At 35.7% G+C, this 12,782-nt stretch overlaps 1 protein-coding gene across 1 annotated transcript in view; it reads right to left on the minus strand.

Moving 5' to 3' along the window:
• Positions 1-5,794: 5,794 nt before the first annotated feature.
• Positions 5,795-12,782, minus strand: part of LOC112838136 (uncharacterized) — a gene marked incomplete at its 5' end in the record, with an annotated part of 234,215 nt that continues 227,227 nt past the window's right edge. Inside the window, 2 exons of the mRNA XM_073877665.1 lie at positions 5,795-5,989; positions 6,677-6,836. Of these exons, the coding sequence (XP_073733766.1) occupies positions 5,795-5,989; positions 6,677-6,836 (355 nt within the window). The remainder of the gene's footprint in view (positions 5,990-6,676; positions 6,837-12,782) is intronic.

The following is a 12,782-nucleotide window of genomic DNA, read 5'->3' on the forward strand; positions in this document are numbered from 1 at the left end:
AGATGCTGACAAATTAAGTGTTAATGAATCAAAAACATATGGATTACACTTCACTTCAAATAGAAATGATTTTAGAATCAAGGGGGAAAGTACTTAGCAAAATGTAAGTCTTTGTCAGTCTTTAAAACCCAAACATTTATGGTATTTTCAGAAAGCTTCTAGTTATTCCTTTCCGTAGTGGTTACCTATCATTTTCATTTTATAGAAAAGATCAATCTCTCCAAGGCCAAATGACCTTTCAAACGTTTAACAATGTATTGAGTCAGTTATATACAGACATCCCAGAAGTTCAGAGATAAAAAAGACCAAGGGAGAAATATGTATCAATTAAACAAAACCACCATGACAACATAGAACATTTTCCTCCACTCCATGCCCATCATGATTTGAAAGACAAAAGAGAAATGCCAATGGTCACATACCTTTTTAAATCATCCTCTTTTATACGTATTTTTAAAATTGTAGCTAAGATTTGCATTTTCAAATTAGTTGGATCAATATCAATCTTTTCATTGTGCAAAAATTGGAACTTCTGTAATGTTAGTAGCTCTAAATACAGTCCATATTTACATAAAAATCTTTAAAAGATAAGGGTCTTCATGCTTCTGGAGAATTGGGAATTTGTTCAATGCAAGAAGAAAATAACACTGGATATAGAGTTCACAATATGTATTTGATTACTGAGCAGAAACCCTTATATTTAATATAATTTAGGCATACTTTTAGGATGTATTCACCCAGGTCCCTAAGATATGTTCTTTACTAAATTAAAAGAAAAAAAAATAGTGCTCTTTTTCAATGCAACAAAGTATGTTTTTAGTACCTAGTCTACTAACTTCCTGTCAAAGAACTGTTCGTTTACATTCCTACATTAATTTTAATGTCTCTTTCACTAAGGATTCTGATCTGATGTCCAAGATGCTCATTTATTATTATGGGTACTTATTCTTGGGCCCGACACTCAGTGCAAAAAGCTTTTCAGTCATTTTGGAAGTGGAGCTTCAGCAGGCAAATCCTGAAAGTATGAAATTCACTGGCGCCACATTGGGGACAAGAAGTGTTACAGGTAGATGGCTTGAGTACACACCTTTTGTTCTCATGATGTTAGGAGTTAAAATGCGCCTGGGCTTTTCCTGAATTAGGCCCCTTCCCACCTCCTATAATCAAAACAGCCTATTTACCCTTTGAATGGACAGGATTCCAGGGTTCTTCCTGTTGGAGTCACCATTCTCCCACCTGCCATTTTGAATTCAGTTTGACTCCTGGTATCCATTTCCACTTGCTTCCACCTTCCATTTCTAATTTCAGATTTGGCTAGGTCCAATTTAGCTTGTTATTTATCTTCACCTACTTTCAAGTCCCCATCAAGCTTACAAAACCTATCCCTCCACCACAGATCAGGATGAGGAATACTTGATGACATGTAAAGCACAATCTATAAGTGATCGTGGGATTGAATTGATTGAATAATTGATGGAAAAATGAGCTATGTATTAGATGGAGTGTATTAAAACATTAGAACTTTAAAATAAACAATTTAGGGCGCCTGGGTGGCTCAGATGGTTAAGCGTCTGCCTTCGGCTAAGGTCATGATCCCAGGGTCCTGGGATCGAGTCCCGCATCGGGCTCCCTGCTCCTTGGGAGCCTGCTTCTCTCTCTGCCTCTCTCTCTCTCTCTCTCATGAATAAATAAATAAAATCTTTAAAAATAAAAAATAAAATAAAATAAACAATTTAGGGGTGCCTTGGTGGTCAGTTAAGTGTCTGCCTTTGGCTTGGGTCATGATCCCAGGGTCCTGGGATCCCAGGGTCCTGCCATCAGGCTTCCTACTCGGCAGGGAGTCTGCTCCTGCCCCTCCCCTCTGCTCATGTTCTTTCTCTCTCTCTCACAAATAATTAAATAAAATCTTTTTTAAAAGTAAAATAAAATAAGCAATTTATAGAATTCAATGCTAAGGCAACCCAAATCCTTAACAGAATGAGTTACCTCTTTTTACTAAAGCTTTCAATGGCTTCCCGTTGCCTATGATAAATATAAAACCCCCACTACTGTGCATATTGCCAGTTTCTAAACTCCTCACTTGCTTCCACCCTCTGTCCTTTGTTCCAGCCCAAACAAATTGCTTTCAGTTTTCAAACTTGCCTTGGCATTTCCTGTCACTATACCTCTACTCACTGTCTCCTTTGGCATGGAAAATTCTATCGAATGTCTCTGTCCCAAGTCCCCATCAAAGGCTTCCATGTACCTATTTGCTACTGCCTTGCCACTCAAGATCCTCACCGAAGCTTTTCTGCCTCCCTGACCATATTCCCCCAGTAAAAATGAGTAGTATTTCTAGGAAAACAGTGTAGTCACTCCATGACAGACTGCCTACAGTTGGCTGTGTCACTAACAATGCATAGGGTTTACCTCCCTATATAATTCATTACTAAATGGAAACTCAGCTTTTCTTAATCATCTCATTTTATTAAGAATTATGGATTGTATATAACCTTCAGAACAGAATTTCAACAACTAAAGAACTCAGAGAATGGTTACAGTTGCTATCCAAGGGCACAAGAGTAGTAGATAAACAGCAATACCTCTACAAAGAAGAGAAAACAGGGTATGTGTCTACCTGTGCTTGTGTTTCCCCGCACACATTCATGACAAGAGATGGGTAGCTCCTTCTAGAGTCCCTCACGTGATGCCATCATATAGCCATCTCTTAATAAAAACTATTCTAACATAAACAACAAAAATGATAATCTTCATTAATTGCATCTGGGAGTTCCCAGATAATAGAGACACTCAAGAAATAGACATTTTAGTTTTTACGCCTTCCAATTATGCTGCTTGAATGGATCTTTAACTTAACTGTCCACTGTCCTAAGAGGCATGACTTTCTCCAACCCTTCCTCTCTGCCTAACTTTCTGCTATTTTTATGAGCTTCAGTGGCCCCTTTTAAAGTGGTAGTTTCCTTAAGAAAAGAATTACAATGTAAATTAGTCTTCAACGAATAGTAAGGCACATTTTGGAATTAAATTCCTAAGTATTGAAGCTTTGCTTCCTGATATGTTTAAAACCATTATATAAGTTTAACCATAGCCATTCAATCCATGTACCTAGAAATATCATTTCTTCTGTTGCTAATGAAGGTCCTACGGCACAAATTTATTAAAGGTATACGTTTGCATGGGATAATAATTGGGTCGATAATATTAAATTCATAGGCTCATTATTTAATTGCAAGGGCAGATTATGAATACAGCTTCTAAAATGTATTTTAATGAAAAACACTACATCCTGACCTAATCATATCAACCTTATGCTATCTAATTAAGGATGCAAAAAATCATTAGAGTTGCAAAATATTAGTTCCAGTTCCATCAGGCTGTGAGCTGCCCCTTCATGAATATATATATTTTTACTCGTGATAAATAGTTAATGAGGTAAAAATGACAAAATTTGCATGTAGGCAAATTAGTTTAATAGAATGATGTCTTTTCTGACTACTGAAAGTGACCTTTTCCTTTTAAAAAAAATGGTTAAAATACTTGGAAATTATCATCTGGCTGTCTTTGCACAAATGACAAATTATACATATGAACAATATAAAAATTACAAAATGCAATAATCCTAAATTCTCATCATGCTGTAAATGTGTTCTGTGCTTTTGCATTTATCAATTTAATACAAGGAAATTAAGTATATTATAAAGTGTCCATTTATGTGGCAATTTTTAATCCAGAGCATAAAAACGAGAAGCATGTGCTTAATAGCTAATACTATGGCAAAGATCTAGATCAAATTTTTAAAGTACAAAAATTCTAGACTACTTACTTGAAATACTTTTATATTAAAGTGTCTGTTCCACTCTTAATTTAGCATTTTAGGTTATAGATGAGTGTTCTAAATTAAACTGGCATTGTATCCTGAAATTAGTACTTCAATTATTCACCAGGATTACCTTGTTTCCCTATTGAAATAAACTAAGCAAGCAAATATGAAACAGGTTAAGAAAAACATTAGACAATTAATCATAAGTAAGAGGAAGTATATGGTATAAATGCCAGGTCATGAAGAGACATAACAAATAAAATATGTATGTCGATTCATTTAAGTTTAGGAATGTTTCTGTATGCTTAATAAACATAACCCCAACAATGAGGAATAACAGGTGCTCTCCAGATTTTCAAATGATTTGCATAAACATCTCTGTGAGTCTCCTCACTGACGGATGCTGAGTCTATGCATGTTGGGGAAGAGACAGCAGCACTTTATCTAGATATATTAATGTCTGTTAATGGCCCAAAAGAATCTAAGCCAAAATATTTTACTTAGGACACAGATGCCTTTGATTAAATTATTTACTTTAATTACATTTAATCCAATTGTCTTTTCTTTGATCCATTTAAATGTGTATACACTGTCAGAATTATGAACACTCAAGGTCTGAGGTCTTTTCCTGAGTTCTACTCTTGTCCATCATGGGCCACCTAAACCATTTTATAAAAGAGGGAATACATATTAATTTTAAAGAATTAAAGAATTTCATAATGTCCTTTAATTTTCCCTCTAGCACCTAAACATTCATTTTCCTCTTCCCCTTTATATTCCCAGCCCCCTCCCTGTCCCATCTTCTCCTATTTCTCACTCTCTCTGACTTTCCTAGACAAAATAAACAGTCATAAACAATAAAATAATTCTCTATTTTCCTCTGTATTCTCTCGTTAGGTACTATTGTTCAACTCAGATCATTCTGGTACTCAACTTTGGATTGCTTCCAAATTCCTAAACTTCCATGTTGTGAAGCTTAATAATAAGATAAATATGCTCTACCTACCCCAGTCACTTTGACATTATCCTGCAGAGGAAGCGCTCTTTGCTTAATTTTTTAGAATGATTTAGACAATTTGGGCCTTTTAAAAATTATGCTGTTGTCAAGGATTTTTGAAGAAGAAACCAGGATGAATATATCACAGAGTAAAATGTGTTTTACTTCAAGTCAGGGGCAATGATTGCAGAAATGTCTGATGTAATGTTATATTTACCTATCAAATTAACAGAATTCAAGACATATTGCATATATTAATAGTAAACCCATGTGGGATTTTTTTTTTAAAGCTAATGTTTAGGTTTCTATCAGGTAGAGAATGGAATGAGGTAGATTCTATGTTCATTATATGGGCGAATTAAATATGTTCAATTACTCAATCATTCATGCTTGCATTCATTTATGTACTGAATGAATAGACAGCAAAAATGTACTATGATCCTCAGACACTATTAAACACCAAGAACTCAAAGATGAAGAAGCCACTCATTTATTACACAAGATCTTAGTCTAAAAAGGAATAGGAAAACACAGGTAATTCTCAGATTGTGTGTTAGAAGGGTCGGATAAAACAAGCAGCTTCGACACAAAGGAGGTGGTCCTCTCTCGGCAGGCTCCCTCGAAGCAACACTCAAGGTCAGTCTGGATGAAGAATTAGTTTGCCACATGGTACCTGAGGAGCTGGGAGGATGCTCCTCTAAACAGAGAGGAATGGATGGTAATGTAAAACAATATATCATATTTAGCAAACTATGCTTATAAAAATAAGCATATGGCCTACTTATATGGGAAGTATTTGGCAAGAGGAAGGCTAAGGGGGAGGGGTGGGATGCAGATACAGGAGGCATCACTAGAGAGGTTGACAAGAATCCCATCAAATGGCAAAAACGCATCAGTCTGAATGTTGGCTTTTACTCTTCAGGCAAAGGGTTTTACGACAGGGAAATGGAGGGTCAGATCTACACTGTAGAAATAGTCTAAAGAATGAGTTCATGGACGGTGTGATGACGTGGTAACTGCAGTGTGAGACTGTAGGGAGGCAGAGCAGTTAGCAGAGTGTTGCTGTTGTTCAGAAGTCGGGTATTGAGGTCATTAGATGTGCAGTAGCAAATGGAAGAGAGAAGAGTAGATATTAAGAAAGTAAAGTCAATAGGACTAACTGGATGATAAAACTAAAAAAAAAAATTTCTAGGAGACAAAGAAAAGTCTAGAAAAACTCTGAGTTTTGGATCTTTGTGAGAAATAATATTCTCTTCCTCCTGTCCCCCCAAGATGACATTGAAGCCAGCAATCATGTCACATGTGGGAAGTAAGTCACTAGCTTCTTTTATCTTTTTCTCTTAAAGATTTATTTATTTATTTGAGAGAGAAAGAGAGAGAGAGAGCAGGAGAAGGGGCAGAGGGAGAAGGAGAGGCAGAGAATCTCAAGCAGACTCCCAGCTAAGCATGGAGCCCAACACAGGGCTCCATCTCACGACCCTGAGATCATGACCTGAGTCAAAATCAAGTCAGATGCTTAACTGACTGAGCCACCCAGGTGCTCCACTAGCTTCTTTTATATTCTTCACAACCCTTGCGCAATTTTGCTCAATATACATACAGTAGGTATCAATAAATATTTCCATAAGAAAATAACAGTGTTACACTCTAAGAACCACCTGGCCATGTTTCCTCATTTCAACTAATAAAAAATAATCAATATACAGTCAAGTTGCAAGATTTGTATAGTGGTAGCAGTCAAATACAGTAAAAAATGGCTTCAAGAACAATGTGAGAAAATGTACCCATTTACTGATACGCTAACAGAATGAGTTTCTCTTGTGCAGTCAAAAAACAAAATCTACTTCAAACCAACTCACCTTCTTCCTTTCACCGTGGATTCCTCTCCATTGCTCAGACCTTTTCACTATGTAACTGAGCTCCTGATTGGAAATCTCCAAATCATATGGTATGAAAAACTTAGTTTCTTCAGTATGGATGCGCTGAAATGCATCTAATATCCAAGAATCACTGTGCAATCTAAGAACAAAACTGTCTGTTATTTTTGTTGCCCAAATATTGTTTACTTTTTGTCCCCCAAAAATGTTTAATAATTTGTTTCTTTTATCAATGTCTATGTATTCTATTGTAGTTCATTGTTCTCATTTGTCTTTCAGAAATTATTTGACTTATATTCCAGAAATAATTTAATGCTATCCTCCACTAAACATCATAATGAAAGAATAATCTGGGTTTTTTTTTTGCAATTATCTCCTATAAGCCTATTATTTCTGATTTTTGATGTCCAAGTAATAGAAGGTAGAAAATAAAGAAATATTTAGCCATTAATTTGTATTATGAATACCACATAAATTCAAATGTGAGGGATTTGTTAAAGGAAACTTACAGTCAAGAACCCTAATGCATCACAGTATCAATAAACTACCCCTTTGAAAAGTTATTACAAAATGCCCAAGTTATGAATTGGAGTACCAAGATAGTTGAGCATTACGTGGAAGTGCCTTTCTATACAAAATGGGGAATTGTAAGTATTTAATTTCAATGATCAGGATAATTATATTTTGCTTTAAATAGAGTAGGTAATTAAAACTAAAATCTATTGAGTTCCCATTAAAATGGTGGTCTTTCACATCCATTGTGTTATCTAGCCTTGCTTTAATCCTGTCTTTTACATATTGATGCACTAAAATAAAAAAAAAAATTAGTCTTGCTCTTTATAAGTAACAGAGACAGAATTTAAACTCAGAGCTAACACCAAAGTTCACATCTGACTCTTCAGTGAAAATAATCAATACAACACATATCTTCATTTAAGGACCTTTATCTTACTTCTTCCAAAATAGTAAAATAGATTTTTTGATTCTACTTGCCAAATAAGATCTGTGTGTCTTTGTTTCCCCCTAACTATTCTGCACTCATCACAGAATGGAAATAAAAGGAAAACTGCCAGCCAGTGTCACTGATGACTCAAGACAGGCCATATGGCTTGGTACCATCTTGAAATTCAACTACTACTCTTACTGTGCTTTGAGATTCTAGGTCGGCCATTTGAATGATTTGCTAGTTGTCTTGTTAAACAAGAGCTAGTCTTCACCATTCTCTTAAGCTTGTTTAATATAACATCCATCTTTCTTTCTTTTAATGGTAGTAAGATTTAATGTAGTTAAATTACTGTCAATTTGCTGCCATAAACATTTTCTATATGAAGATTTTAAGTGCAGGATTAGCAACAATGCAATTAACTTTGAATTAATTAGGAATCACAGTCCTGTTTCTTCTAGCTTCTGTTCCTTTTGCCCGGAAAATGTCTGTCTCCTCTTTATATCTCCTTCATTTTGTGTGAAAGAATAATTATGCAAACACCCAAGCCCAGATCTACAGGATGGTATACAAATGCTTCAACAAAGAACTAAAGGGCATATTGGAATATGGAAAGCTGTACAAAGATTAACTGCACTTTAGTTTTACATTTACATTTTTTTCTTGCCATGTTGAGTGGCATTTTCCAATGAACAGCTTTATGATGGGTTGTGAATGAGTCAACTTACCAACCGTTACTAGTTTTTAGCATATTTTGCAGCCCTATAGAGCCAGTTTACACACAAAAAAAGGAGAAAATAGTCTATGGTTATATGTGTAAAAATTTAAACATAAACTGAGTGTTGATAATTATGTAATTCATTTGATTATGTAATCAGTTAAGCAATATAACATTTACCCAAAAGTGAGTCATTTTGTCTTTTCAGGGAGTTAGGCAGTCCATACTGATCAAAGTTAGTGCATAGCTATTGAACTTCACTTTTCTGGTTCTCTTTAGAAACTTAGAGTCCAACTAAATGTTAAGAAAATTTCTATAAAAACATACAATCTCAAACAGTTTCAATAAATGTCATAATTAAACTTATTTTATTTATAAAATATTTATATTAAGCATATTTATTTATTAAAAAATTAAAACAATTATTTCATAAATAAACTGGGCATTGGTAAGACATTGATGAGAGAGAGCAACAGACTATTTTCTCTGTGTAGACAAACTGGAGCCAGTCAATGAAATATTAACTTTAAACTTTCTGTGATCATATTAAGTTATGAAAGTTTGTTATTCTCAAATGGGTCAGAAATAACACACACACACACACACAGACGTGCATGTATTTTCATGCATTGTCTGCCATTTTGCATGTGTGTGTATAAAGATCAGATTGATTTATATAAAACTGAAGATACTAAACATATTAGATGAGAGAAGAGAAAGAGAAAACCAAAATGGAAATATTTTAATAATTAGTGAAATTAGGAGAAGACTATTCAAGTTCATTATATTATTTTTGCATTTGTATAGATGAGTTGCTATTTAATAAAAAGCTAGTATTTTATGATATTCTGTATCATTACCTGATGATGGTTACAGATTTGGATTTCTCTTAACAATACAACCCTTCAAAGTGTCTGAAAATTTTCATTTTTAAATTATTTCTTCAAAATGTAATTAAAAGAGAAACTGTATTCCACCTGTCCGCAAAGCCGAGGGCATTATTGTTTATAGAAATAGGTCACATATTATGCCACAGGTTCTGATGACGGCCAATGAAACAAAGTAATTTACAAAGTCCTCTGCCCTGTGTCCTACATTTGAAGCAATTCATTGCTTGGTGAATGGCAGAAGCTATTATGTTTGGTTCACATCTGAATGTGGGTCATTTACAGAAACCTAGGATGTGACATTTCTTTTAAAGCTAAAAAGGACAAGTGTGAACATTTAGCTAACATAGTATTTTAAGGGTCATGAAAAGGATGGAGTCTATAACTTAAACTAGCTCCAAAAGAAAAAAACATATATATATGTAAATTAAAAAGAATCAAATATGATTGCTTCTTTCTAACTCTAAAAATTACAAATGAGTTTAGCAGCATGACTTTACAGATATCACAGTCAATGTGCTTATTGATAAAACTGCTTATCTACTGGTGTAAGTACATTAGAATGCTTCAGGTAAAGGTCTGAACAACTTACGCTTGCCAAAATTCATGTGAAATCTGTTCACATATTCTTTAGAGGACTTGTTGAACATTTTAGATGAGGTATATGACACTAAAGTTTTTATATGTATGGAAAAAGCTTTTGTGGGCTTTCTACAAACACTTGCATATTCAGCATTCTGTTTAAGACTAATTGAAATTCAAGTGGCTTTGGTTTGAAATTATATATATATATAATTTATATATAAGCTATATAAATTATATATATATAAATAGAGGAAAAGAGAAATACAATATAAAATAAAAAAGAAATAAAATGGAGAAGGGAAAATAATTTTAGGAAAAGGAAAAAGAAATTCAGAAAATAAAAAATATAGACATAATGGGAAGTAGTCAAGAACCCCTCCATCCCCATTTCCAGAGATAGCTCTATTGTAGGTTTACGAAGTATATATCCTTCAAAATATGTGTGGTCTCATGTTTGTAAGGGGATAATCATCCTCTTCACTCATTCCTCATTAATTCATTATCTCAGTCAACAAATATTCACCTTTGCCTACCAAATGCCTAATACTTACTAAGTGCAAGCAGTAGGGAAGGGGACAGGTGAGAATCCCAGGAAGAGGGTACAGAGGAGACTGCATGGGGCCCTGGGGCTGGCAGGAAGAGGGCAGAATGACAAGGAAAGCACCTAGTGTTAGGGTAGTATCATGTGAGGAAGGAAGGGCCCACCCAGGTCAAGAGAGTTCTTAATGTGAGAGCAATCAGAAGCCATTACACGGATTTAAGGCAAGAAGTGATACGATACTTTTTAATTAAAAATCATTCTGGTTATAGTGAGGAAAATAGATTAAAAGGAGCAAAAAGGGATATAACGAGACTGGTTGGAAGGCTAATGTTACAGTAAGTCAGGGGAGAGATCAGGACACACTGGACGGGGAAAGGAGCCTAGAAATAGAACAAGGTGGACAAGTTCAAGAGCTAAGCAATTGCCAGAAGCTGGAGAAGGTGAGGGAGAGGATAGATTTGAGGACAGATCTCTCCTACCCTTCCTGCTTTCCTCCCTCCCTCCCTCCCTCCCTCCCTCTCTGTTTTGTTGATTGAATAATTCTACTCCTGGGTATTTATGCAAAGAAAATGAAAACACTAATTTGAAGAGATATATACACCCCTATGTTTCCTGCAGCATTATTTACAATAGCCAAAATATGGAAGCAACTCAAGTGTCCATCCATAGATGAGTGGAAAGAAGAAAACATGGTGTGTGTGTGTGTGTGTGTGTGTGTGTGTGTACACACATACATATATTACACAGCCATAAAGGAGGATAAAATCATGCCATTTGCAACAACATGGTTGGATGTAGAGGGTATTTTGTTAAATGAAGTAAGTCAGACTGAGAAAGACAAATCCCATATGATTTCACTCATACATGTAATCTAAAAAACAAAGTTTTACTCTTTATTTACTATACACATTTTAAAGATAAGGAAAAATCATAGGGGTAAAACTATTACCAAAGGACACGAAACTAGTAAGTGCCAGAGCCAAGATTCAAGCCAGGCCAAAGAGTCTTCAATCCAGGTATCAAACCACTATATCATATTCATTCGTTAGGTGAAAATTAACCACAAATATGAATTTTAAGTAATTTTATTGTTTAAAAAAACTAAGAAATATAGGGGCACCCCGGTGGTTCAGTTAATTAAGCCTCTGGCTCTTGGTTTCAGCTCAGGTCATGATCTCCCAGTTGTGGGATTGAGCCCCGCATCAGTTCTGGACTCAGTGCAGAGTCTGCTTGTCCCTTGCCTCTGCTCCTCCCGCCCCCACTTGAGCTCTCTCTCAAATAAATAAATAAATAAATGCAGAGAGCACACGCAGAGGAGGGGCAAGCAGAGAGACAAGCAGACTCCCCGCTGAGCAGGGAGCCCAATGCGGGACTCGATCCCAGGACCCGGAGATCATGACCTGAGCCCAAGGCAGAAGCTTCACCCTGACTAAGTCAGCCAGGTGCCCCATACATTAAATCTTTTAAAAACAATTAAGAAATATGAGATACAAGTAATATTGCAGTTTCTAGAGTTCCGAAGACAGCGTATGGGTATCCTCTGAGCCACTGGCCTACTGTGCAACCTTAGGCAAATTACTTAAAGTCACTAATGCTTGGTTTCTTTATGTATGAAAAATACATGATGTTAACAGGTCCTGAATTGTCAGAATTACGTGAAGTAACCTCATTCTATATTCAATTCAGGGATTAACATGCAGTAAGTGCTCTGGAAATGGCAGAAATTACTATTTAGGGACTGAAAGGAAAATATTAAACACCCTCTGTGAAACCTTCAGTATATCAATTTATATGGCACATTATGGAAGTCTTTTTGAACCCTGTCCTCGAACATTCCGAGATGACTGTGAGATCCAATCATCTATCAGAGTTAGAATTCTCTTCTTTCTTGTTCAGTTGTTATTCTAATGGCCACAGGATCAGCTCTTCCAGTTCCTGTTGTCTTCTATTCCCATGAGGGTACTGACTCCGGTTTTGTAGGTAGGTCAGTTTTACAGGAAAACCCAAACTATAAAGAATAAGGTGAAGCAGAAGAACTAGGCAGCATTTTCTCAAATCAAATTCAGCTCTGAAGTCTTGGCCACTGGGGAAGCATGGGGCTGATAGGAAGTCCTGGTCTCATGATCAATGTGAATGACCAAAACAAAACAAAACAAAACAAAAGGGTGCTGCTTCAGCACTTAAGCCATTCGGAAGGCTGAGGCACTTTTAGGATCTGCGTCCTTGCAGAATGATGCCTCTTTCACAAATGTGACCTAGATCACTAGGAACCCATCCAGAGTTTTGAGCATCGAAGCAAGCCTCATATGTACCTACACACCAGATGATTAAAAAGAAAAAAATCACTTGGAAAGGGTGGTAGAGAATGAAGGTTGGGGCAAGTGGAATTGAACTTGAGTAGAAACACCAAGGAA

This window comes from Callorhinus ursinus, unplaced genomic scaffold (genome assembly GCF_003265705.2).
Source record: "Callorhinus ursinus isolate GAN/ISIS: 27379988/994484 unplaced genomic scaffold, GSC_fseal_2.0 scaffold26, whole genome shotgun sequence".
Lineage (NCBI taxonomy): Eukaryota > Metazoa > Chordata > Mammalia > Carnivora > Otariidae > Callorhinus > Callorhinus ursinus.